Source organism: Ornithodoros turicata, chromosome 8 (genome assembly GCF_037126465.1).
Source record: "Ornithodoros turicata isolate Travis chromosome 8, ASM3712646v1, whole genome shotgun sequence".
Classification (NCBI taxonomy): domain Eukaryota; kingdom Metazoa; phylum Arthropoda; class Arachnida; order Ixodida; family Argasidae; genus Ornithodoros; species Ornithodoros turicata.
Window position 1 is genome coordinate 40,418,256 of NC_088208.1, and position 25,808 is coordinate 40,444,063.

The following is a 25,808-nucleotide window of genomic DNA, read 5'->3' on the forward strand; positions in this document are numbered from 1 at the left end:
GCTCTTCACGGTGAAGCTTTCATCTGCGAAAAATGAGAACTATTCGTTCATCACGAGTCATGTTGGAACACCTTCATTGTTGGCAGAATTTAAACTGTCGCGACTCCTACAGGGAGCGAGCGAGCGAGAGAGAGAGAAAAAATAATAATAGCGAACAAAAGCCGCCAGAGGGACGATAAGACGTCACTAGCGCCCTCTGCACATAAATATGAGAAACGAGTCGAGAGTTTGGAGACTGCCAACCGTTGGCAATTCTTATTCGGAAAGCTTCTTTGAGGCCTCTTCCTCCTATAGTCCGTGTGTATAAATATCGGTTTCACTTTTTCATTTCTTCAATCGCATTTGAGGTTCGAAAACTCGATTTATGCGTCTCCAACAGAAATGCCGTTATATACGGACGATGTTTATTTGAACGCATAAAAAGTGCGCGTCCGCTCCGTTTCTCTTTCTTCTCTCTCTCTCTCTCTCCCTCTCTAGAGGCAGAGAAAGTATTTACTCCAGTTTTGCGGCTTCTTCTCCCACCCACCCCCATTTCTCCCCCCCCCTTTTTTTTATGGAAAGCCGTGGCGCGGACAGAGTTGGCATATTGGTCAAAAAGCCGTCTCTCAAAATCGCGTTGCAGAAATAGGGGAGGGTTTGAAGGGAAAAGATATTGTGGCAAGCTCGGTAAATATCTTCTCGCTCGTCGTCAAGTCAGTGAACGGCGCATATGTGATGAAAGTGTCTTTTATTTCGTTGCTTTTGGCGATCACAAGCGTCGATATTGTGCGTCAGTCAGTCTCCCATGTATGCATGCGGAAATGGCGCGCGTTCTTGACGGCCGGATGGAAGTAGACATATTATGCAGAAGGAGGTATACAGAGAAGTTTTCCAAAAGGGTTTCCGTCCAGGCTGTATATATAGAGACTCTCCGCGGGTGAAAATGGAAAAGATGACGTACCGATACCAGCTATACTGGCGCGTAGAATCATGATAAGATATGAGAGATTCAGGGAGTTCCGTTTGATAATATTCCAAACTATAATAATCAGGAAAGAGCTATTTCTCGTTGTTATTGGACGTTAGCGCCATTTAGCCGGAGTAACTACGAACGGTGTACAGGCGCGAACAAGACAGTGTGTAACTACTAGGTGACACCGTGGCAATTATGAACGGCATAATGCCACAAAAATGGGGAACGCCCCCCGTTTTCAGCAGATCAGGGGAAAGAGAGATGTTACTCGGGATGGTCGTTGTCCACACTCTTAAAAATGAGGGGGGGGGGGGGGGGGGTGTCGAGGTAGCTTGCCGTTGTTGGCCGCACTCAAGTGGGCATCGTCACGACTATAGCCAAAAAAAAAAAAGGAAAATAAAGTGGGAGAAAGGGGAGTTGAGGACTCTTAAAAATGAACTTCACCACGTAGCACGCTCCTAGCCAACCATCATCCCGAATGACAACGTTCTCGCCCCTGATTTGTTGAAAACGGGAGGAGGAGCCTATATTCTGTGCCGTGCATAATGGCACAAAATAGGCTCCGCCTCCCGTTTTCAGCAAATCTAGAGCGAGAACGTTGTCATTCAAGATTATGGTTGGCTAGGAGCGTGCTATGTCGTGAAGTATGTGGTGAAGACTGGGAGGTACCCGGGTTTGAATCCCGGTGCCGGCTGTGCTGTCTGGGATTTTTCCTGGGTTTTCCTCAGACGCTTTCAGACATATGTCGGCCCCTTAGAAGTCGTCCCAGGACGCACATTCCCCGTCAGTCGTTACGTTGCCCACCTCTGTGACAACGGCGAGCCCTTTCACCAGCACCACCTCATTTTTTAGAGTGCAATATATCTGAATCGCTCCAAAGCACGTGACCCTCTGACGTGGAATGCGCGCTGTGATCTCCGCGCTCCTGAGGCGCACGGTTTCGGTTTTACTTGCATGAATGGGTTTCAACGAAGATTGTCTCCCATTCTGCTATATCACTTTTGCCCAAAAGCCGAAAATAAACCGAGGATTTCGGGTAATTAGTTGCGAAGTAGTTGCATACTCTCTTCGAGAAGATGTTCGCCTAGCCGTGTAACTCAGCTGCAAAAGCGGTATCTATACGCTGCTCTCGTAGCTTTATTTATTTATTTATTTCAGATCCGGCGCAGTTAAGAAAAGCACCCTGTAGATCGAAAACACTGTACGAAAACGATGCGACAAAAGAAGCTGTTAAAGCAAAGAAAACCGCACGCGTGTTGTCGAATCATATTCACTGGGGTTCCAATCCTACTATATGATGCCGCAACTTGTGTGAGCCGACAGCGAGTGGCTTCATACGGTGTCTTCGTTGGTCGTAGACGACAAAGCCCTCGGGATTGTCGGATAGTGGTTAGCATGAGAGAGAGGGGAAATATTGTTGCGTGAAAAAGCTTTACTGTTCATATGAGCTATGTAACAGAGCGGAACTGGGAGCTGGATCTCGGGGGCCGTCACACCGAAGGACGATCACTTACGCGTGCCAGGACCAGGAGTATACTGGCAGGCACGAGGACGTAGAGGCCAGGACCAGAAGCAGCGATGAAAACCTAGACGAGCGACAAGAACGAAACTAGGTGCCAGAACCCAGAAAGGAGGACCAGGATGCGCAACCGAGTGCCCGGAGCCACCCAGCAGGGAATGGAAGCCGGAACCAGGCATCAAGACCAACCGGATGCGGATGCTGAAGCCCTTCTGCCAATGCCTCTCCTTCTGTACACGCACCTCCCCCAGTGCATGCCCTGTGTGATTTTCTTTCTTTCGTCCCTGGTGGCCATGACACCTACCATCCGCTCTGCTCTCTCAGGTTTTCCCTGGGTTTCCCGGCAGATTTTCCATATAGTATTGGCACACCTTCCACGGAAGTCGGCCCAGGGCGCAAACTAACCTCCCACCCCGTTCCCTTCATGCTATCCATCTGTGCGCGTCTACACATCCCTCATAGACATATATAGTTGATTTTCTTAAAGACCGGAATATGTAATTAGCGTCCGATTTTCAGATTACCGCAGCCGACTTTGACCTCCCTTGGAATGTGTGAAAGGCCAGAGCAAACAGTCAACTGGAATAGAGACTTTCTGGAGAGCGTGGCTAGGGCAGTTGATGAAAGAGGGCGCCTCTTGTTGTTGGTCCACTGTCACCTCGGGGGCTTTGTTGACGGATCACGTGTTACGCTCTAATGAGAACTACCACAGACGAAATGAGACGCCCCTGGTGTTGACCCGTCTGTCACTCTTGTGAGCGGATAACGGTTTCCCGTCACACATATCCATCCTACTATTGTTTCCTTCGGAGGAAAAATAAAAAGAATCCTCAGAGAGCAAGTGTGCACTGACGCCAGGCTTTTATATTTGTATTTTTGCTTCAGTAGACAATAGATGTTTTGTTGCTATACTGTGCTATCCGACTTTCTCGACTTGTATACCTTTCACGAATTTGAGGGAGGGATTCTCGTTTTTTTGATTCGGTCACTGATATCCTCTCCCATACAGCAGCCAATCAAATGTTCCTTGGCCCTGAAGGCAAAATCCGTCGTGGGGCTTTGACCTGGAAAGGGCAGAACATATAAGACGCAGTAATTTTGCTTACTACTATTTTGCTTACTGCCGGAGTAAATGTCTTGTGACTCCCCTAGTGTGTAAATCTTCTCCCCTTTTCGGTGTAGCTTTCGCACCTACAGAAGGAAGATTCGCAAATCCTAAATGGAGTAGTTTATACATAAAGAGAGTGGCATTTGCAATGACACATGAGCTCTATTCCGTTTACGAAACATCGCTTCTGATGGGTTTTCTTGTGACACATTTTCAAACACTGTTATTACACCTTTCAGTGGAGTCTAGAATAAATGGAGGTGTTTATTTCCGGAAACGCTCTTTTTACAGGCTGAAAAGCGTAAAGGAATTTACTGCTTACGTGAAAAGTTACATAATAACGAGGATACACGCACGATGCAGCTAAGTTAGAGGGCCAAATAAACTATTTTTTCGCCAAAAATGTTCGTTGTAGAGCCCGACTTACTGGTTTCTTTGTTTCAAAAGGACGGAATTTCCGTCATATATAACGTTATCCGGACATTCAACTCTTTTTAAGCGAACCTATATACTTTTTATATAATAAATCGGGTGACGAAGCTTCTCTGTTGGAGACCCAACAAAAGAAGTCTGGTATTATTTTTCTGAGGGACGTTTACGTATGGTAATTGAAATGGCCTATAATAAGATTTCCATTTGGGTCTCTCCCACCAATAAATTCGATTAGAAAAAAAAAAAAAAGAGCATCCATTGTTGATCGCTTCCCTCTCATGAGGTCCCCCAGCTTGTTTAAAGTGAATTCATTTTGAAGCTGAAGAATAGAATATAATAATGCGAACGATGCTTTTTGTTTTCATCTAATCTATTGAAAGAGGACTGGAGACGTATATAAAATACGTTTATATTGCAAAAACATTTCTTACGTTGTCATTAGCTGCGATGTGAAGTTCCATTTGGGAAACGTTCTAGGTTCTGTTATTTTTTCAATTACGCGTTGCCACCGCGAAGCAAATGTGGCCATAAGCGAAGTACATATGTAGAAGGAATGGGAGCACGAGGGATGGGTGGCAAAAGCGAATGAACGGTGCCCAACGGCACCACCAGGTTTTTCATATACCGTCCTTTCACCATCATATTTTTGTTTTGTTTATATATATATATATATATATATAAACATTTTTTATGTTTATTTATATATATATATATATATATACAGTAATGAGGGGAAAAAAGCCATTAAAGAAACAAGTATATATATTTTTTAAGGAATAGGCAAGCCGACCTACTCTTACTAACTTTTCCTTTCGTAACGCAATAAGCATATATTTTTTTTCTACTCTCGCCTCACGAGATAAAGATTTTCGCACTCTTTCTCTAAGTCTGTTTCCAGCCCACTGACACGCGTATGTCGTTGTTGTGCAAGAAATATATAATTTGGTTTAATTGCAATATGATTTGAAAAATGCCCATAATCGCTCTCGAAAGTTTCTGAAAGACAGACATCACATTTCTCCTACAAACTGTACGTTTTTCGAAATTTTCTTTCTTTTCTTTTTTTTACGCGTTAGGTCGCATTCACCCCGCGCATATGAAAATACGATATGCAATGGATGTAGCTGGTGTGGTAAAGTTGAGACATTAGGGGGGGAAAAAAACGTTACGACTGAAATGCAATCACAAAATGCTTTATCGTAGACGTTTCGCAAGGTGCAGTTCCGCCATAATACGTAGAAGCAACGGTTACGAGAGAAAAACATCTAAAATGGAACAATGACACATTATGTGCCGCCACACAGAGCAATAAGAAACGTGTCCCTTGGATTCATTACTAGAACGGCGACAATACTTCGTTAAGGTGCCTTCTAGTCGTCAGTCGCAGAAACAAGGAACACGGCACGTTTTCCCAGAAGTCAGGGCACAACAAGTTGACGTTAATCCAGTCGTCAATTAAATAGTCTATCGCTACAATACGTGAAGGGGGGCCGTGGCTTTGGCAAAATAATGGGTCTTTCTCGCAACAATAGCCCTCAGCATTGAGACTACAAGTCCTTGACTACAAACACTTGCAGAACGACAGGTAATTATCGGCAACAGTTGGGTTTCAGATGGTCGTGGTCCTGGTCACTCTAAAAAACAAAAAGAACTTCTTCTAACCTACCATCATTCAGAGTGGAACCGTTCTCTCTCCCGATTTGTTGAAGATAGGAGGCATACATTTTTTTGTGACACTGCGCATTTCCGTTATAATTCTCACAGACAAGCGTGTGCGCCCCGCGCACTAGCCAAGTCTTCGGTGATAACAATGTCAACCTATACGCAGTGGTTTGTTCTCGAGCTTGTTATGCGGTAAGCCCCCGAAGTCAGCCCAAGACGTATACTCCTGCCTCTCCAACTGTGCACCTCCGTATACGCCGGCCGCAGGCACAGTTGAGCCACGGAGCTCGCGCAGAATTATCCCCAATAGTGACGCTCAGCTTTCGCTGTTCGTCATACATGTGGGAAACACTCTGGAAGGAACAAATCGATTAGAATTGTCGTGACGTCATTTCCGGTTTCGTCGTTGCATCGAAACTGAGCTCCAAAGTGACAACTGCGTGTCAGTGGAGGCCGCGACGCCTCGCAGAGAAGGGCACTAATAAAAGAAAGAAAACCCACTTTACCACCAGGGGCGCCACAAGTAGATGTGTGGGTTGCCAGCCCTTTTGGAGTCGGAAGAGGGGGCGTCCTTGACTGTCTCTCGAGGTGGGGTCGCCTTGGACGTCATTCGAGTGACTTTAATCGATTAGGTCACGACATCAATCAGTCCATTGAGGCGCAAGGACGCCTCCTGAGAGGACACCGCCCTTTTTGTTTCACGTTTCATTTTTGTACGCTCAAAAGGCATACTTAAAGTGAGAGTCCATCGTAGCCCCGCATGATTGTGAGTTGAGTGTAGAATGCTGTGCCGTGATACATTTCATTGGACCTCGTCGTTCTTCTTTCCTTTTTGTCTTTTGAGCTAAACGTGAAGAACGACCAGTAGAAATATGGCAGTCGTCGAAAAGGCCAGACAGCGCGGGATTTGAACCACGCATCTCTTGATTGCCGGTCAAGTGCCCTACCCCGTGTTTGTCTGTTTGTGTGTTTTAGACTAAGAACACTTACTTTCCACCCTCAAAAACGGATCACATGTTCAAGCACGAGCTATACGCAGACGTCACAGCGACATGGGTCTCAGACAAACGTGATTGATAGCTTTTCTGAGATGTGATAAAGCGGAACCCACCAAGCCTATATTCGACGATAATTGTAGTTGTCACTGGGGTTGCGAGTTGGACTCCGATCGAGGACGACTGCAGTTTGGTGCCATAGTACAAACAGGGATGAGATAACCGTGTGCACAGATTTCGGGTCACGTCAGCGGCCCATGCCGTGTATTCACACGAGCGATCGACATTCGCCGCAGAAGCGGAAGAAGCGAAAAACGTCGTAGCTGTCTGAGCGCGAGCGCAAAACGTCAAGTGTTCACGTACACTTTTAACCGTGGGGAATATCTTGCAACATAGCCACAAGATATTTTCTAGCAGACGACAGGAAAGACGCTGACGGTGTCGTCTGCGAAGTGTCGTCTGTTATGTGCGCAGTACGCCACTTCCGATATTCCGCATCGTGTGAATGCTCAACATAACACGGGACGGAACATCGTCTCTGTATGCAGTGTTTTCGCTTTTTCTTCCACTAGAATTTTCCGTGAGGATGTCGCTCGTGTGAACACACCGATAATGAATTTCGTTTTTGTGAGGAAAGGAATATGCTTGATTGGCTACAATATGGGAAAGAATAGAAAATGAGGAAATAAAAAGAAAGGAACGTGCAGCGAGCTCTTTGGAAGCACCTTCTTCGAGAACCACTGTTATCCTCGGATTTATCTTTCTCTGAATGATATACGAAGAGCGCGCTTCTTCCCTCCCTTCTTTCATTTCATCGCTCTTTATCCTTTTCCATACTTCACCTTCACCTTCTGAAGACGAAATCCGTCGTGTGCCCTTAATCAAGTGATCATATGGTCATTCATGTTCATATTCGTCTCGGGACGTAAAACCCCCAATTATTATGAGATACAAAAGAAGACACGTACGTTAGAAACCACGTGACTAAGACAGCCACCATCAGTTCCCTTGTGCCAGTTCACAATTGCGTTCACTCGAAAGAAAGACTCCGCTAACAGCGAGCACAAGTGTTTCTTTTGACAGGGAGGGGGAGGCTCATGAAGAAGCAGAAGAAAGAAAAAAAAAAGGATCAAAACAAAAAAGGCGTCATAGTCGATAAGTATCGGTTGACCTGCGCAGCTGGTTGCGTCTCCCGCTGGGAGCAACAATGGCGAGGCCTCCCACTTGAAGCGCCGCCGATCAAAGCCGCCCAATGTGTTAATGCAACAGCAACAGAACAATACAGCTGCGCCGACACAGCGGGGGTCTCGTTAACCTGACACATGTAAGGCGACCCGACGACCGACCACTAATTAACGGCTGTCCGCCGACTGGAAGAATGGGCGCACCCTGCTGGAGTGGTCACCATACACTCTCTTTCTCCTTTTCCAAGAGAGACACATTGTCAAAAAGCCCCACGTAACAGGTGATGGTGGGTGAAGGCATCAAAGGAGGCCGTGTGACGTCACCGCCATCTACACAGTATAGTTGTTTTCAATATTCTCCGTACGATTCCATTGCCATAGTTGTTTTTTTGGGTTAGTTTACGAGTTTGTGTATACGCCCGCGTGTCATAATGATCCTGAAAAGTGGCGTCTGCAAAGCACGCTCATTGGTCATCTTAGGTCACGTGTCGCACTCTGTTCTTTTGGTATCCTCGAGGACATCTCCGAGAAACAAGGTGAAGGGGAGATAATTTTGCAGTTTGTCGAAAATGGCGGCCGCGCGTGCGCTACATTTTACCGCTAAGCCTTGTCGAACAAGTGCAGATGACAGTACCTCCACAAATCCTAGCGTTTGACGTCATTTTAAGTATAGCGTGCTGGCTTGCAGAGCACGTTAAAGAACGAGTCGCTAAATAAGTTATACGTAGCGTGTTTAGTCACTCTAAAAGAACCCACCAAAGAGATTTTACTGGGCCACGGCGCTGAATTTAAACGCTTGTCTCCCGTAAATAAATTTTATGTGTATCGAACGTGCTAGAAAAAAATGACACGGAGCGATTTCGCGGTGCGCGAATTGAGCAAAAGAAAAAGAAAGGAGTACAAGACAATGCGGAACCTGAAAGCCTTCGGGTCCTCAACCGGAACGCTGGCCAATCTAAAACCTGGAACCGGAACTGCGATTGAACAGAAATATGTTTCTTTTTGCGTGGCGCACCATTCATAATCGACCCCAAAACACCCGATATCAAAGCGCAAAAATGAAAAACACTGGCTGAAGTTTTTGTAACAGCCTCGTTTGCGGGCTATTTTGCCGACAACATCGAGAAGGGTCCTCTTTAGAAGAGAAAACAAGGCACTCTGAAAGTAGGATGTGTTGTCAGTTTGGAGGACCCCACGCAGTTCAAATAACAGGGGTCCCTTCCTTGCAGCAAATTGCCGGTCACCAATGCTCACCCCGTCGCATCTCTGATACGAAGGATCCCGGAAACCGCGATAAATACACGTCTACATTCGTTTCTGACCGTTCGGAGGGTAAATATACTTTACCAACGGCGTTTTTGTACATTTAAAAGTAAATGAGTTACACCTATAACTTGTGAAGATAGTAACTGCGTTCCTGTTCCATATTCAAAGGTAACGAGTTAAGGATACCGTTAACACGTGAAAGGAACGTACAGTTCCTTTTTAGGAAACGAAATCTCAATAAACTCGGCTTCTCAAAAACCTTACGTTCGATTTTAGCGTTGCTTACGCGCAAGTCTTTCGAATGAAGCTTCAATTTCTTCCGTCCCTTCAAAGGGGTGCTGGAAGATAATGCCTAATTTCGTAAACATAATTTTCATGAGAATGTAGCTAAGAGCGTGGCATATGAGTTGCACCATGCTATCTCCTACTTTACTTTATTTTATTTATTTATTTATGAAGCGGTTATGTGTGATAGAAGGTGATTTTCCCAACATCATCCAAAATTTGTCTGGTACTGATATGTGGACCTTACTCTTGAAACAAAACTTCACCGCATAGCACGCTGAAGGCCAACCATTGCACCTTTATCACTGTTGATATGTGGAAAGCGTGGGGCGCACGCCTTTTTGTAATGTTTTCGTGTTAGCGCCGCGAAGCAACTGTGGCTATGAGCGACGTGGACAGATGGAGAGAGGACAGCAGGAAGGAGTGTGGGGACAGGGGGAGGGGTTAGTATGCATCCTGGGCAGACTTCAGGGGGAAACTGTGCCGACATTCGTCTGGAAAGTCTTCGGAAAACCCAGGTAAAACCTAAGACAGCACAGCCGGTGACAGGAATCGAACCCGTGTCATCTCGCAGTCTCGGCGTGGAAAGCGATCACTCTAACCACTATGCCACGGGAGCGTGGTTTTTGTAGCAATTAACGTAACTTATAGGCGTCACAAAAGTGTGCCGTTTTCGACAGAGTGACGGGCAGAAGGATGTCATTCGGCATGCTGGCGCTAGCTAAGAACGTGCTATGCGGTGAAGCTCAAGGTCAAGTGTCACTTTCCCTGTACCGATTTCCAACACCTTCCCCTTCAACTTAAAATCGGACACCTTCGTAGTTTTCAAGTATTTGTAGACTGTGACCTGCAGTAGAGGCCATTGAGTGCACTTTTCAGAGTCCTTCTGAAAAGAATACCTGTGCCTCTGCCCACGGAAGGAGGTAAACTGAAGAGAGACCAATGGGATATTATATCGCTTCGTTGACGTAGATCCTGTTGCCGATGCTGAGATTATGCTTGCTATTCGGTAACAGCTGTCGAGGTGAGGAACTCCACTGGGAGATCATCGTTTAGTCAGCCTGGATACGTTGTACGCAACTCGTCGTATTCGTGAGCCTGACCCTTCTCTTTCATCGTGGCACTTCGATTCCATTGGGTCATTGGAGGTCGTCAAACAAAAGCCAGCCCAAGTGATTAAGTGAGCGCAGTAATCGCTTTTTACAGAGTGAGAACTGGAGAAAAAAAGGAGTCGTACGTATAACACGTGGGTACGGAGAAAACGTTTCGACAGCATTTTATTCCACTTACGTCCCACTATACACTGCAGTCAAAGTAACACCCCGAAGTGATAGAGATCCGACCTTCAAACTCCGCACGAGGACCAACATGTCGTTCCCATCTGTGACCAATCTGGACCTGCCTCCTGGAATTACTTTGAATTACTTTGTCATGTTCGTTCTTCATATAGTGGTTCGTCATTTCAAGCCCGTTTTTAAACTGTTTGAGGACGTATGTAGAAACAAACCTATACCGCACTTTGAAAGCAGGAAACGGAAACGAGGCGTCACGTGCCGTCGTCGCCGGTGATTGGTCGTTGGACCAACTCGACAGATTATCACTAAGTGTCCAGTTTGCGTGGATTAGTGGAAAGTTGCCGCGTGTGAACGCAACCTAAATGGGAGCGGTACCCAGCACACGGGTACATAGCAGGAGGGACCCACAAAACGCACAGAACGACAGAGAAATTGACATACGCAACACTCCCTATTGGAACTGTGCATAAGTTGAAATGAGATTGGGCGCTGTAGAGAGTTTAACCAATGACGTCATCCCTCTGGCGGGCATAGGTCCCACGAAGTTCGGTTTTGGTGTCTCGTTCGTTGCCATATAGGTTATTTAGGAGATGATTAACGTTGAAAGTATGACAATTACGGATATATTAGTAATATTCACGCAGTACGAAAACTGGAAAATAATCAATGAAGCAGAATGCGATGAGGGTGAGGATCCTGTGCGATATCACCGCGGCAAATCTGCTAGCGAACACAGCACTCCCCTGCGCCCACGTGCGCTTTTGTTTTTTATCATCTTTGCTTTGACCTTAGCCATCTTAACCATCACACGCGCCACAAGATGACGTTGCAGCAAAATCCTCATTCTTTCTCAAAACTCGGTGGTTACTGTTCTTTAAGACGTCAACTCAATTCACCCGGTAAAAGCGAAATTATTTTAAAGCAAACCTAAAAACGCAACATTGTAACTGAAATATATAACGCGGCACGGGAAGCCTTCGTTTCCACCACACTGCTTGACATCACAGAGCAGCTACAGATTGTTGTTCCTCTACCTGTGTATAGAAAGCGCTAATTCCGCTTGGTTGTGCAGAAACTTCCTGTCTGTGGCTCAACTTGCTTTATTTTTTATTACCTAAACTAAAATGTTCACTAAAATGTGCGAGAATTTGAAGGTCAGCCCCCTTTTGCACTACGACCTACTGTAGATGGAGACACGTGCAACCCCCCCCCCCCCCGCCACCATCGGCATATATATAGATTGCCGCTTCGCCAAGGATTTGGCGCTACTCTGCGTCTATTTGCCATCACATGACATGCTAACCGAAACAGCGTCAACCGTCTACCCAACGTTACACCCCCTCCTCCCCCCGCTGACGTATCCATGATGATGCTACTCTACACGACGTTTCTTCTCCCCAGTGAAATGACGGACAGTAACGCCTCTAGCGGTCACCGTCATAATTACCCTTCAATCCATGCAGCTCTATACCGTGGGTACGTATGTAGAGGTCTTTATCTACAGTAGGTCGTGGTTTGCACGATATTATAAACCTCTTCGATTTGGCTGCACTCACTGTCCCAGTTGAAGCAGTGCTGCGATTTTGCATCATCTTTTCCATCGTGATATGCACGCCCTGTGCACTTTGTTTCTTTTTGTAAAACTGTGCACGTATGTAGTTCTGGCCGAGTTCACGGGAGGTCTGCAATTATTGGGTGGGAGGTGCAGCGAGTCTGCAACTATATACGTTCAACGTACGATAATGCGATGTCTCGTCGGTGGCGAAAAAAAGAAGGAAAAAGACGCTACGGTCGCTCTCAAATTTTTGCAAAGATATATTAAAGGAAAGTCAATCAGTTGGAAATGAAATCCAAGAGCGCGAGCATAAAGAGGACATCGCGTATTCATTTTCGAAACGACCTCGAATAGCTACTGTCGCAGCTGCCCTTGAACTGTCAGCTGACACTGCACGGTACCATCGCAGAACTTTCCAGACTATATAGGGCAGCGAGTGAAGCCAAATCGAACAGACCAACTTCCGGCCAAGTGGCGGCTTCAACCGCTGGTCTTGTCTCGACTGTATATATATACACAGCTCCGAGAAACAAATAGCAGCACTGCATTTCCGAAGACACTTTGTAGAGTAAACGTAGCACTTCCTCCGCTTTCGTTGACTCACATCGTCTGTATTTATACACAAGTTCCTCTAATCGCAGCCAAAAGTGTCCAATAAATAGGAATAAAGGGCACGCGAGCCGCGACTAACGTTGACTAGAGAAGACGTCCAAACAACTCTTCCTGCTGCTGTTACACCTGCAAGAAGAGAAGAAACACATCAGTTATACGTCTGAGAGTAAGTCAAAGTCAAAGTCGAAAAACAACCACTCCACTTTATCCCAATCAATCAATCAGAACCAACCTATAGTCTGCGTGCACCTGAATGAAGGATCACCTTCGCTTTCACCAATATTTTCCCTACACTGACACGAAGAAAATTAGTAATTTTAGTCATTTGGGGACAAGACGCATGACCACAGTCATTAGGGGGAGCTATGTTGCTCTCCAGTTTGCTCCTTTTTGAGAGTGTCACATGGAAGCGACTCCGCTGGTTGTTGGCCATCTGCAAGGTCACGGGACCTTTTGCTTTTCACCTTCTAATTTGAGGATGCTGGCGTCGTTGAGGGGAATATTAGATAGAGAACATCGAGGAGACAGAAGCCCATACAATGACACAGCTGACTCTGCAGGATTGGAGCTTGATGGCTTCGTGCAACATTGTGTCCATGAATAGATGGAAGAAAAAGTACTCATTATCAGCCGTCAGGGTTTCGATTACTGTGAACATTTACGGCAACTTAGGCTTACAGCTTCTGTGCACTCTAGTAGCTGTGTACAGCTTGGGACAAAAGTTTACGGAACACGGCACTGGTGTATTTCTTCATAGGGGCGGACCCCTGCTGGCTTTCAGGAAGAGACGGAATAAGAAACAGGTGACTCGCTACTTTATTCATCTCTCAGTATGTGTGTCCGTTCTTGACTGCTGCTAGGGTGTCGCTCCAATGGAGAAATGCGACAACCCGGTGTTCCGTAAACTTTTGTCCCAAGCTGTACCAGTATATGTTCACCTCCGTGGTGCGCGGGGGGATATTTTTCAAATTCTGCCGATTTCCGCGCGTTGTACACCGAAAATGCGATAAGTGCAGCCTCCTAGCTCCAAAGTATATCCCCTGACGAGACATCAAAAGAGGATACTTTCAACGTGTGTGGCTTTTTGAGGTCCTATAGTGTTCTCACCCCCATCAGGCACCATTGAGAACCGGTCTCCGCAGCCACGCATGCGATGAGCGCACCATTGAGGGAGGACCCTGTGTGTCACTTAGGGCCGCCGTTATTATTTCTTTATTGCGACGACATGTTCATCTTGGGGGGAAAAAAAGTATATTGTCGTCCACGATAATGGATTGTTTGGCCGACCCGTTTCCAAGCTGGCGCGTTTCGAATATTCGACCAAGCAACAGGACAATGGGTCATTTCTTACTCAGGTGGGAATTACTCGGTAAGACTGCATGGAAACCGAGGGAAGCGGTAGGGGAAGAAAGAAAGTGTTGCCGGTGCTTGTTTTTAATGCCGAGTTTGAGGAATTATATTCTAGCTTTTTCATGGAGACCTTTCAGACGGAGCACAGCGAGCTTTCCAAGACACTGTAAGCTCTTCGAAGACAAGACCAGTATAGCGTATACAGGGAATCACAGCATCTGCTCGTTTGCCGGTACCTCCAAATTCATGCTGAAGAATAGTACACTCTTAAAAATGAACTTCACCGCATAGCACGCTACTAGCCAACCATCATCACGAATGATATCGTTATCTGCCCTGATTTGTTGAAAACGGGAGGCGTACGCCTTTTTTGTGACACTTACGCTGTTCATAATTGTCACAAAAAAGGTGTACGCCTCCCGTTTTCAACGAATCAGAGCTGACAACGATATCATTCGAGATTATGGTTGCCTAGGATCGTGCTATGCGGTGAAGGTCATTTCTAAGAGTGTAGGTGGTTGGTTCGAATCCTACCACTGGCTGTGTGCGCCCGAAGTTTTTCCTGAAGTCGGCCCAGGTCGCATGTTAACAGCCCCTACACCTGCACACCTGTCATAGTCGTTTCACGGTGCTTACACGGAATACAAAAATGCGCGTTTTCACTCCAGAGATCCTATCAGAAGCTATACTGACCAGTGTAGGGATCGAAGATGCCGCTTGGTGGCTTCAGTTCGCGTTTCGGTAGCAATACCTAAGCACACAGTAGGCACTGACGTCAGCGCAACCTTCTGCGGTTCAGCAAGAATTCAAAGCCATGCGCGTCTGTGCGTGGATCTGAGATTGTGCGTGATGGGGAGCGCAGCTCTGAGTAAAGCTGCAGTAATTCAGCATTTGCAACGTGTTACTTGTGTTTTGTGGAAGGGATTTCTGGTTGCGTACTGAATATAGCATGCCACAGACCAAAAGCATGGCATAGCTAACTGCTGCGGCTGATCCATGCCTGCCACTAGTGCACAAAGGTCTGCGATCGTGTGACTGTGAAGCGCCGCGAGACACCCTCCTAAGATCCCCTCCTTCATATTCCGTTCCAAATTGGAATCGAATGTGTAATTATTCGCTTTCGTATTCAAACTAGACTCCGCAGCTGTAGTGCATTACATTACAATCATGCCGAAAGTCCCCGAATTCTCTCCGTTACATAGAGTCCGCATGCAAAATAGACAAAGGAGCACGAAAGAGCTAGAAAGTCCATACTTTCGGGCGAGAAACGTTCAGTGTTTTCAGAAAAGCAGCTGCTCTTCCTTCATGAACTTTATGGAAACACGACTCCTAGCAAGTGATCTTTAGCAGGTTCTCATGCGCAAACTCTGCCATGAGCTTGGTTTTGCATTCGCATTCGTGTGACGAAACACAGAGAGCGCAGTGTATACTTTATGTTAAATGTACCGGCTGTATTTTTAAGAGCTGGATGGCACGTGGATAATTGAAAAAACGACGTTTGCTGCAAATCATTTCCCGTATCAGTCATAACTATTTTCACTTTGTCCAATACGCTCTTAAAAATGAACTTCACCGCGTAGCACGCTCCTAGCAAACCATCATCTCGAATGATATCGCTATGAGCCCTGATTTGTTCAAAATGGTAGGCGTACGGCTTTTTTGTGACACTTACGCTGTTCATAATTTCACAAAAATGGCGTACGCCTCCCGTTTTCAGCAAATCATGGCAGATAACGATATCATTCGCGATGATGGTTGCCCAGGAGCGTGCTATGCGGTGAAGTTCATTTTTAAGAGTGTAGGTGTAACTTTCGTTTGCTTAAGAAATAATCACACTCGAATTTCCGTTTCTACTGCCTCACGGGTGGTACCCAGCAGATGCCCAAAAGCCAGTTCGAAATTTCAAATTTGAGAGATTTCTGTGACGACATTGTCGTTGAGGACAGCAATGCCGTTTCTTGTTCAGAAGATTGGAGCAACGCAGAAAACGCTGTAGATACATTGTCATCCGCTGAAGAAGAACGACAATGCTTCAGAGCGAGCAACTAGTAATAGAAGATATTCTCTGGCGTGCCGCATGGAGACGACGACAACAACAATAGATGATGACGATGAGATGGGGTGTTTCACCGCGGTGGTGCGGTCCCCTACCCCATTGCACGTGGAACATTATGTGAAGATGACGAAGGAAGGATGAAAACACAAGAAAGAACTAAAGCGCCTGTGGAGAAATCCAGTGGACGACAGGAAGTCCATGACGCATGGAGACGGACAAAGTGGGCACAACAAAAAGCTGTATTCGAGAACGACATCTTCTGCGCTGCCATCTACACCTCAACCCCGAATATCGTATTCTCCTGTCAGACGCGGAGAAAATTCGCGGCGAGCAGCGCCTACACAACACGTGCAAGCAAGTGGCGCGGATGAATAAAAATCGAGGGAATCCACCACTTAATACCCCCAACGCGCCATATACGCATTCGAATCCCGAACAGGATGACCTTGGCGGTGGTGCTGGTGAATGGGCTCGCCGCCGTCGGCCTCACTGACAGACGTTGTTTTTAGTGAGCGAGGGCAGTCGAGCCTTCTTGAGCAAGTGACAGCTAGAGTCATTAAATAGGCAGCGAAAGAGCCCCGGAGTTATTTGCATGTGCATGAGGCGCGGCTTAAAAAGGACGTTAATGTTCTCGAATATTTGAATATTAGAAACACGTAGGCCAGAACTCTTTCATTTATCGCGAATAGCCCTCGCCATGCCAGACGCACGGGGGCGTTGTACGAGCGTTTTTTGGGCTGAGCTATACTATTGGTTTGCTCTAGAAGTCTTTTTTTTTTCGTTCTTTTCTTTGCTCTTAGAAACCCACAGTTTTGTTACACATATACGGTGCATCGAACCAGTTTAAGCTTTTTAGAACCGGTTTGAACCGATAAAAACGTCACTTAGAGTTGAACCGAAACTATACTACAACAACCACAACAACAAATAAATCGTGACTATGACACGGGGTGATTCACAGCTGGAGAGCAGTACACTACCCCATTACACGCGAAACATTAGATGTGAGATATGAGAATGAAGTTAAAGTTACGTGGTGGTGATGCTCGTGAAAGAGCTCGCCTTGTCAGCCTCACAGAGATGGGCAAAGTTCAAGTTATGTCAACAATTGAGCTGTCCTCCACTGGCTGCGTTACGCCGCAAAAGGGAAGATGAAGAGGTGGTGATGGTGAAAGGTAGGGTGGGGGGGGGAGGGGAATTTATTGGCAGAAAAAAAGAAAAAGGAAAAATGAGAGGGCAAAGGCCAGCCATGCAGCACGTCGGCTTGCTATTCCCTAAACAAAACAAAAAAAGGAAAATATAAACGAGAAAAAAAAAGAAATAACAAAAAGACAAATAAATAAACAAATAAATAAATAAAAACAAGAAGAAAAAAAATGAAAAAGACACTCAGCTCACAGGTAGCGCAGGAGGCCCGTATCACGCAGAAAGCGGAGTACCAGGGGGGGGGGGGGGTATACGTTTATTTCGGAAAGGTCAGCCTGACCGAAGGTGACCACTGGCTAGCTCGCTGCACGGGCCCAAGGAGCGAAAGGGCTCCCCGTTGTCAGCCTCGCAGAGGAATTCCAAGAACATCCGAAGACATCGACGGTGTTGCGAGTGAACCGAAACAGAAGCGGGGCTTAGTAGATCGGAAGGTGATAACGATAGCGATTTCGCCCGAACCTATAAAACCGAACCAATAAATATTTGGTTCGACACTCTGTTTGCGGAAAACACTTTTCAGTATTCTTTTTCTTTTCTTTCTTTTTTTTTCGTAGAACGCGAAGCAGGATGTGGTACTTTCGCGGGGCACGCGAATAAAGAAATAATTTTCACGGAATTTGAAACAGTACCCATTTGAAACAGTAAAGAAAGAGGGCGAGTGTAACTGTTTTCGTACATGAGATGATATATATGTTCGTTCTACACAGATAGAATAGGTCGTGAAAGGTGCCTCCTCCCATCTGCATAGCAAGAGAAAACAGCTGTCGCAAACTGCCTCTATATTTTCTCAGGTGTCGCACGTCAGCCGAACCGCCACGTACACCCGAAAGACAGAGCTTCACCGCATAGCACCTTGTCCGCCAAGTATTGCCACGAATGATAGAGTTATCGCTTCTGATTCGAAGAGAAGGGGCGTACGCCTTTTTGTGACGACTAACGTTTCTGTGTAAATGTCACAAAAAGGCGTACGCCTCTTGTTTTTAACCAATCAGGGGGCAGAACGATGTCATTCGAGATGGTGGTTGTCTCAGAGCGTGCTACGGCGGTCAAGTTCTGTTCTACACTCTTAAAAATGAACTTCACCGCATAGCACGCTCCTAGCCAGCCATCATTCCGAATAATATCATTCTGTGTCCTGATTTGTTCAAAACACTGGGGACGCGCCTACCTGGGACAAGATAATCTGTCCCAGATTATTAACGATATCGTTCGGAATGATGGTTGACTATGAGCGTGCTATGTGGTGAAGTTCTGTTTTAACAGTGTATATATGCCCAGCGCTTTCTACAAATCAGGAGTGATAATTAAGGGTAGCATTCTGTGCAATGATTGGCCCTCGCAGCGTGCTATGTTGTGTGGGTAACAGAGAGACACAAACACACACGCCACTCGGAAAGAAAGAAAAACGAAGAACAAGAAAGAAAGTGAACGCCTAATAGGCGATGGCACAAAAGCTTATTTCAAGGCCAACTTTGTGGCCTACTTGTTAAGCCCAAGTTTTCACACGATATCTCTGTTTTTTTTTTTTTTTTTTTTTACCAATGAAAGTTAAAGTAACATTATATTATGCCTTATTCATTTCACGACTCTCGTATGTAGTGTGTGGAACAACAATGACGATGACAAATCTCCAATCCAGAAGAAGGCTATGGCTGACGAACCTCGTATATGGCACGCAGATGTTACGTTATAACTTAAGCACTCCATTATGCTAAACAAATATAGTCATCTTTTTGATAGTATTGTATAATGCAAGCAACCACGTACAAAACATACATTTACGGGCGTTATTTCCATTTCGTCTTTGTGCTAAGCTGTTGCTCACTCTTGGCTAGCTGTTATTATGCTTAATTACCTAGCAGAAGTATATTATGTTTCTCCAAAATGTCCTACAATGTACAATGCAATATGAACGTTTTGTAATAGCATTTTGTGCAAGAGTGTAAGTCTTCCGTGCTCCATGAATTTTCATAAATAGCGTTTCCGGGTACGTGTAAGCTTCCTGCTCGGTTTAATTGTAATGCCCATTCGACGTGCAGTATAGCATGCGTAGAGCGTGCTGTCTCCGGGTTTCCTCATGCTGCATAGTAGCATCTTTTTTTTTTTTTTTCTCGAGGCCACCGACATCTTTGTTAATGAAAACGAGCCTATAATTAAAATCTACCGCCACTAATCTATTTCCATGTGCTTCTTGGATTTACATCAACTATAGCACAGCACTGGAAACGAAAGCAAAAAACGCTGTGGCTCTCCAGTGGTGAATCACCCCAGGTCATGGTCACGATTTATTTGTTGTTGTTGTTGTTGTGTGCTATTAGTATGAAATTTCTCCACTAGCCCCTATACGACATACAATCAGTTTTTCTTGCAGATTAGTAATAGTATAGCTTGGCCTCAGGAAAAAAACAACACACAATGCAGTCAACTTTGCTGCGTGGCGTATTCTGTGCTCTTCGCACCCATTACTATGGGATTTCTCCGCCATGGTCCCTATACACTTTATCGGTTCTTCTCACATATTTCAGTTTAGCACATCCAACATGCAGTAAGCAATTGTTAGTGCGGTTACGCTTACTGATAGAAATGATGAGTTAAGCGATTATCTCCCTATGGGTTTTCGACTTGTAGAGTGACGCGGCTGTCCCCATGCATGTACACGCGTGCGCCCTGCGTTTTCCATTGTCGGGCTCTCAAGTGCGACGGGTGGGTGACTGAACAGAGGTTTTGTTTGCTTCGGTGAGGGTGACGTGTTAGAAACGGTATTTGCAACTCGCCGTGCTTTCCTGCCCTTCTCACTCAATAAAGAAAGTATACTTCATTTCCCATAGCGGTTTTTGACAGGGTATACCTACCCCTGCCACACGGGCATGCGAAAAATGTCATTAGGTACTTAATGCCTTAAGTCTTAATGTCTTTCGTACGATGCCCCACAGAGATATTTAATGACATTTGTCCGAATGACAGTTTCTGCTTAATGAGATCGCCACACCTCATTCGCCGATGAAATGCCTACTCTCGCTCCCACTTTTATCGCAACAATTTTAGTCTTGCATAAAACCACTTTGTACGGCGCAAGACAAGATTATTTCATAATCTGAGGTTGCACGAGTACTCTACTCTTTGATGAAGGAAAAACTGGAGTTGTTTAAAACTTTCACTGACAAAAGCAAAAGAACACATGACGGTGCCAAACGGGCGGCATCGACATCATGGCGTTTAATGTCCATTACAAACTGACGAGTGGCATGACCTTCGTAGATAATGCCATTCGCGAATTAGCACCCTAATGACATTAGAGGATAATGTCATTTGCTCTGCCCGTGTGTTCAACCAAATTTTAATATAATTTTGAAGCTATAGCGTTGCGCCGATAGAACACCATCTCCCCGTTTCATCTGATTTCACCTTTGACCTCTGACGGTTCCGGGTTCCGGGTGACCTTTCGCAATTTCGTCCTGTAAAAATCGGGGTTTTATTGCATAATTGAAGCAAAGTCTTACGTATATTTTGCTGTTCTCGGATAACAACGAAGTAGTCATTGCATGTATGCGATTGGTTGATTGATTTTTAAAAGAAAAAAATGGAGATGTTAGTCTCGAGCCACTCGGGACTGGCTACTCCAGCACCCAGTTTCCCTTTCTTTTCTTAATAATGCAAGTATGCGATGCCTTTGTTAATTGCATTGATTCCACATTTATGGTATAGCTGACTCGCTGATGTGAGCCTTTAATGCGACATAGGTCTGGCTGACCTCTCCTTGCGTGGACGCCACCTCCTGTTTATTAAACTTATATATACCCCCCCCTTTAATGCGAGCTATATTGTATTAAAATATTCCGCGTTGACAGCTCTGATGGCTGCTTCCACGTCTGTTCGTCAGCGATTTCTCGTGATTATATCTTCAGTCTCTATCCTCTTCCACATATTTCACTATGGCTATACGAAAGTGCCATAGACGACGCGGTACCAAGGTAACACTTTTGCTTTATCTGTATCTCCGTGTCTTTTTGTGACTTTGCAGGTGAAGACACGAATTCATCTCTTTGGTATTGGCAAGTATTTGTTTTTCTTTTTTTGCATTACGCGCACTGTAAAGAGGACATATCCATCCACTCCCCTCAAGCAATGGGATTGCTGTTGTTGTTGGACGCATAGCGCACACCATGATGGAAGAGGATTCTTCATTAGATTCTTGCAGGAATAGCAGGTACAAATGGCATGGATAAGAAGCGTTGGACATGCAGAGAAAGTTGCTACTACAGAGGTGAAGCAACCGTCGTGACCCTTCACAACACCTACATACTTTAGAGAAGCTCTTCCGATAAAAACTTTGACGGATAACGCGCACTGTCTCGTAGCGAGAGTATCTGCTACTTCGTATACAACTATAGCGCGTTAACATAAACACACACACACACACACACAAATACGGTGTTTAAAGAAAGTAGTTTCAGTAGACCAAAAAGCATTTCCTTGTTGTTCTCGTCTTTGACAAAAGGTTCGCCATTCAAGTGTTTCATGACCTTAACCCGCGGCAGATGTTACTGAGGTTGCGTATGCCGTTAGTATTGTTGCTCCGAGATCAAAAGAAAGATCACGAATTGTTGGAGAAATCATTGCCAAGGCGTGGAATCTAAACACTACAGCCTCACAACTATATACTTTCCATTTTCTAACGTTCTTCTTTCCTTTATTTATTTATTTATTTATTTATTTTGAAGTAAATGTCTCTGCCAAGGAAAACAAAAACAACAATTTAAAAAATTGTGGAAAAGGGCATGGTTTCCGCATGTGTTAAATGAGACGGCAGCTGAATGTGACGTATGTCGTTAGGTTATCGATCCTGCCGGGTCGACTTCATTGGAAGAACCGACACTTTCCGAAAGCGGCAACTCAAAACGGAACTTCTCCGCATAGCATGCCCTTCGCCAACCATTGTGCCGAACGATACAGATATCGCTCAGCTACTCTGCACGGTGTCTTCTGTACTGTGGCGCTGGCAAGATCGTCGTATCCCCGGGCAGTCAACAAGGTGGTACTTTGTACCCATTTGTACCCAGCATGATGTGGTCGATAAGGCTCCAAGAGGAAGGAAGGCGAATAGGAAACTGCTGAATAGCCAGGCTGAAGCACACGTTCTATTAGTGCGAAGCAATAAAGTAACCGAAAAAAAAAAGAAAGAATTTTGATTATACATATCTGTGTTGCTCATAAGGATGCGGGTTGGAATCCGCCGAGGGTGCCAAACAGCTTTGTGGCAGGTACAATTTGTGTAAGAACGGCGTTCCCCGCAACGGACATTGAATCAGAGGGACAGTGCCTTGAGATTCTGCGCACGTTCAAGAATCTTCGGGCGACAACAACCACCACCGACCACTGTCGCGTTGCTGATGGCCACAGTTGCCACGCGACGTAAAATAGATATCGTCTCGATGTAATGCATATAAAAGGGAAGAGAAGTTAATGACGTCAACTCGGTCAAAGCAAAGTTCATGACGTCAAAACGGCACGGAGACTGCGTTCCCCAGAAGTTAGCGGAATGTCCAATATACCCGACGTATAACGCGCATCGACCCCTAGTGGCCACAGTGTAATCAAAGCCCCGCGTCGGGTGTGAGTGCTTTGTATTACATCTGTCGCGGACACAATGGTTACTCGAATCCACCAAACTCAGATCTGACAGAGTCGGTGTATATAGACATCGATCTGCTCGCCTTCCCTCTCAACAACGCTCAAATCAGTCGAAGATCACTTCGACGACGCCCTATGCTTCCTGGACCCACTTGGCTGCGTGTCGTCTCCCATCCAGTTTTCTCATTTCCCCCTTGTACATAGCACTCAAACACACGATTCGCACCTATATGTCAAGCGGCTGGACCAGAGCGCGTGGCAAGAGGGTTGCGCGGCACTCTCCTTATAGAAGAGTCTCTTCGGCGAAATAGAAAAAGAAAAGCAAAGAGAAATGACACACTTTAAAGCGCTCGTCATGTCCAGTTTCTGCGGTAATATAACACTTGTTGCATACAAGTGCTGCTCATCGACTGTATAGACGGTCCTGGAAGGCTTACCTCGAGCCTCGCATCCTGGGGCTTCGGTCTCGCCAGTGAAGAATAGAGTCCAAACAAGTGAGCAGTGGCGGGATGCTCTTCGGCCGCCTGAAGAGACGTCGGCCCTTCCATCGACTTGAGAAAAGGACTGAGCAGGAAGGGCGAACCGTGTCGACAGTTGGGATCCGCCGAATACGCCGAACCGCACCCGCAGGGCATCAGGTACGACAAACCGGACGAATAAGGAGACGGGTATGGCAACGTAGACGTTGGCACAAACGCCTTGAAAGGCGACTCCGTCGAACCAGGAGGCGAACAAGAGGTCTTCCGCTCTTCAGGTTCTGTCTTCTCGTCTGGAGATATCCCCGGATTAGGAGGTCGTGGGGGAAGATGAGGGTGCTGAGGGAACGGGATGGCTACCCTTGGGAACAGGGACCTGGGAAGTCCAGCGAGTCCCAGGTAGTCTGTGGGCGGGGGCAGGTATGGCAAGGCGAAGGGGAAGCGAGGGTCCTTCTTCAAAACGCTTTTAGGCTTTCGGCGGGGCTTGTACTTGTAGTCCGGATGTTCCTTCATGTGCAACGCCCTCAGCCTCTTGGCCTCTTCGATGAAGGGCCGCTTCTCCCCTTCAGACAAGTGCTTCCACTCGCTGCCCAAACGTTTGGAGATCTCCGAGTTATGCATCTTGGGATTCTCCAGAGCGATCTTTCGACGCTGAGCGCGCGACCACACCATGAACGCGTTCATGGGACGCTTCACGTGCGCGTCCGACGTCGAAGCACGTGTCGTCGACGGTGCCGTCGACGAAGAGGATGGCGGTAGTGTGGACGATGTCCTGGACAGGTCATCTGCACGGTCCGCCCCTGGAGCGCTTGCTGAACTGTCGGCAGGTAAGGGTAGAGTGCCATAAGGGAATCGGTAGTCGAAGCCCGCGAACGGGAACGACACCATAGGTGTCGGATAGGCCGCTATTTTGACTTTCTCCTCCGGACACACCCTTTCGAGAATAATCAACAGGTGTCGCTCATGGCACACACATGGCAGTACAATCTATCAAAAGTTGGGGGCGTCGTGAACCGCGCGGCATCCGTTCTGCGACTAAAGGAACACGCGACTCACTCGCGTACGACATACATCGTTGTGGAGGAGGAGGAAACAATTGGCGGGAGTCATCTTGCTTTCTTTGCTTTTATGCCGGAAGATTTCCTTTATGGCGCACAGTCGTTTAGCCGCCGCCGCCAGGATTGATTTTTTTCCCGCCAATGCCGCATTGTTATTGGCCTGCTCAACGCGCCGAGATCCAGTCGCCCTGTGACGTCACAGGGTCGGCGGGGCCAATCGTGTGGAGTCACTCACAAGGGCGGGACACAATGCCGGCGAGGGAAAGATGTATCACTCCGCTCGCCTCCCTCTTCTTCTTCTTGGTGCTCCCTCTTACCGTTATCTTGAAAAGGGCGCCCAAAAATGCGTTCGTCGCTTTATTGTACGCTCAAAGCAAAGGGGTGAATAACTGTTTCGCCTCCAAGATAAAAAGAGCTTGTACTGCTCTTTTTCTGAGCGATAAACATGCTTCAAGTTGATTCCCTATAACCGTCAGTGAAAATGACAGGCATGTGTAGCAACAAATAAGAAATTGGGGGGGGGGAGGGTTGAGTTTGATTATATATATATAAAAAAAAAGAAATTATCTTGCCCGAAAGCATTTAGAACTATATCAAATGAATTCCGTCTCTGGAAACTTCGTTGTCCGTACTCTATGCGCCAGCTCTGTTTTCTGATTCAGTGAGGACGAGGGCCGTACGCCAACCTATTATGCCATGTTTTTAGAGTGCGCGCATTCTACGAGGTAAAATGTGAAGAAGTAGTGCGCGGTACACATTAAATCGTTTATTTATGATTTTCATTCTTTCTAGAAGGCTTAGGTTTTATTTTTTTCTCTCGCTAACAGATCCCGCCTAGCTTGTGCCCGAACAAGACCCGATTACGTAAACATTTTTACAGTCACAAACACCCGAGCTGGTATATTACGAGCGAAGAGAAACCCGAGACAGGGAGCACAAGGACAAGATACGACACGTTTTCAAACATACTCTAAGACTTGTATACGAAACTTAAATACTTTACTCAAGTTACTCTATCTTAAATAATTTTTGGAGCAACTTGCAATGGTATCTTACAAATACTTTTGTACACCCTTAGAAATGAGGGGGGGATTGTCTTAGAAATGAACTTCGCCACATAGCACGCTCCTAGCCAACCATAATCTCGAATTATATCGTTATCTTCA

At 46.0% G+C, this 25,808-nt stretch overlaps 2 protein-coding genes across 6 annotated transcripts in view; one reads left to right on the top strand and one right to left on the bottom strand.

The window, feature by feature from the left end:
* LOC135367354 (intraflagellar transport protein 80 homolog) overlaps nucleotides 1-25,808 on the top strand; it is a 119,760-nt gene that overhangs the window by 56,358 nt on the left and 37,594 nt on the right. For 3 of the 5 annotated variants that reach the window (XM_064600570.1, XM_064600569.1, XM_064600572.1), the window contains exon 3: nucleotides 21,499-21,529. The exons of the other annotated variants lie outside the window; for them this stretch is intronic. In XM_064600570.1, coding sequence (XP_064456640.1) covers nucleotides 21,499-21,529 — 31 coding nt within the window. The remainder of the gene's footprint in view (nucleotides 1-21,498; nucleotides 21,530-25,808) is intronic. 5 annotated transcript variants of the gene reach the window in all.
* Nucleotides 10,655-24,680, bottom strand: LOC135367355 (transcription factor SOX-14-like). Its single transcript, XM_064600575.1, has 2 exons — nucleotides 23,546-24,680; nucleotides 10,655-12,991 (listed from the first exon to the last, which is right to left on the bottom strand). The coding sequence occupies exons 1-2, from the start codon at nucleotides 24,470-24,472 to the stop codon at nucleotides 12,986-12,988; spliced, it is 933 nt and encodes a 310-aa protein (XP_064456645.1). The 5' UTR covers nucleotides 24,473-24,680; the 3' UTR covers nucleotides 10,655-12,985.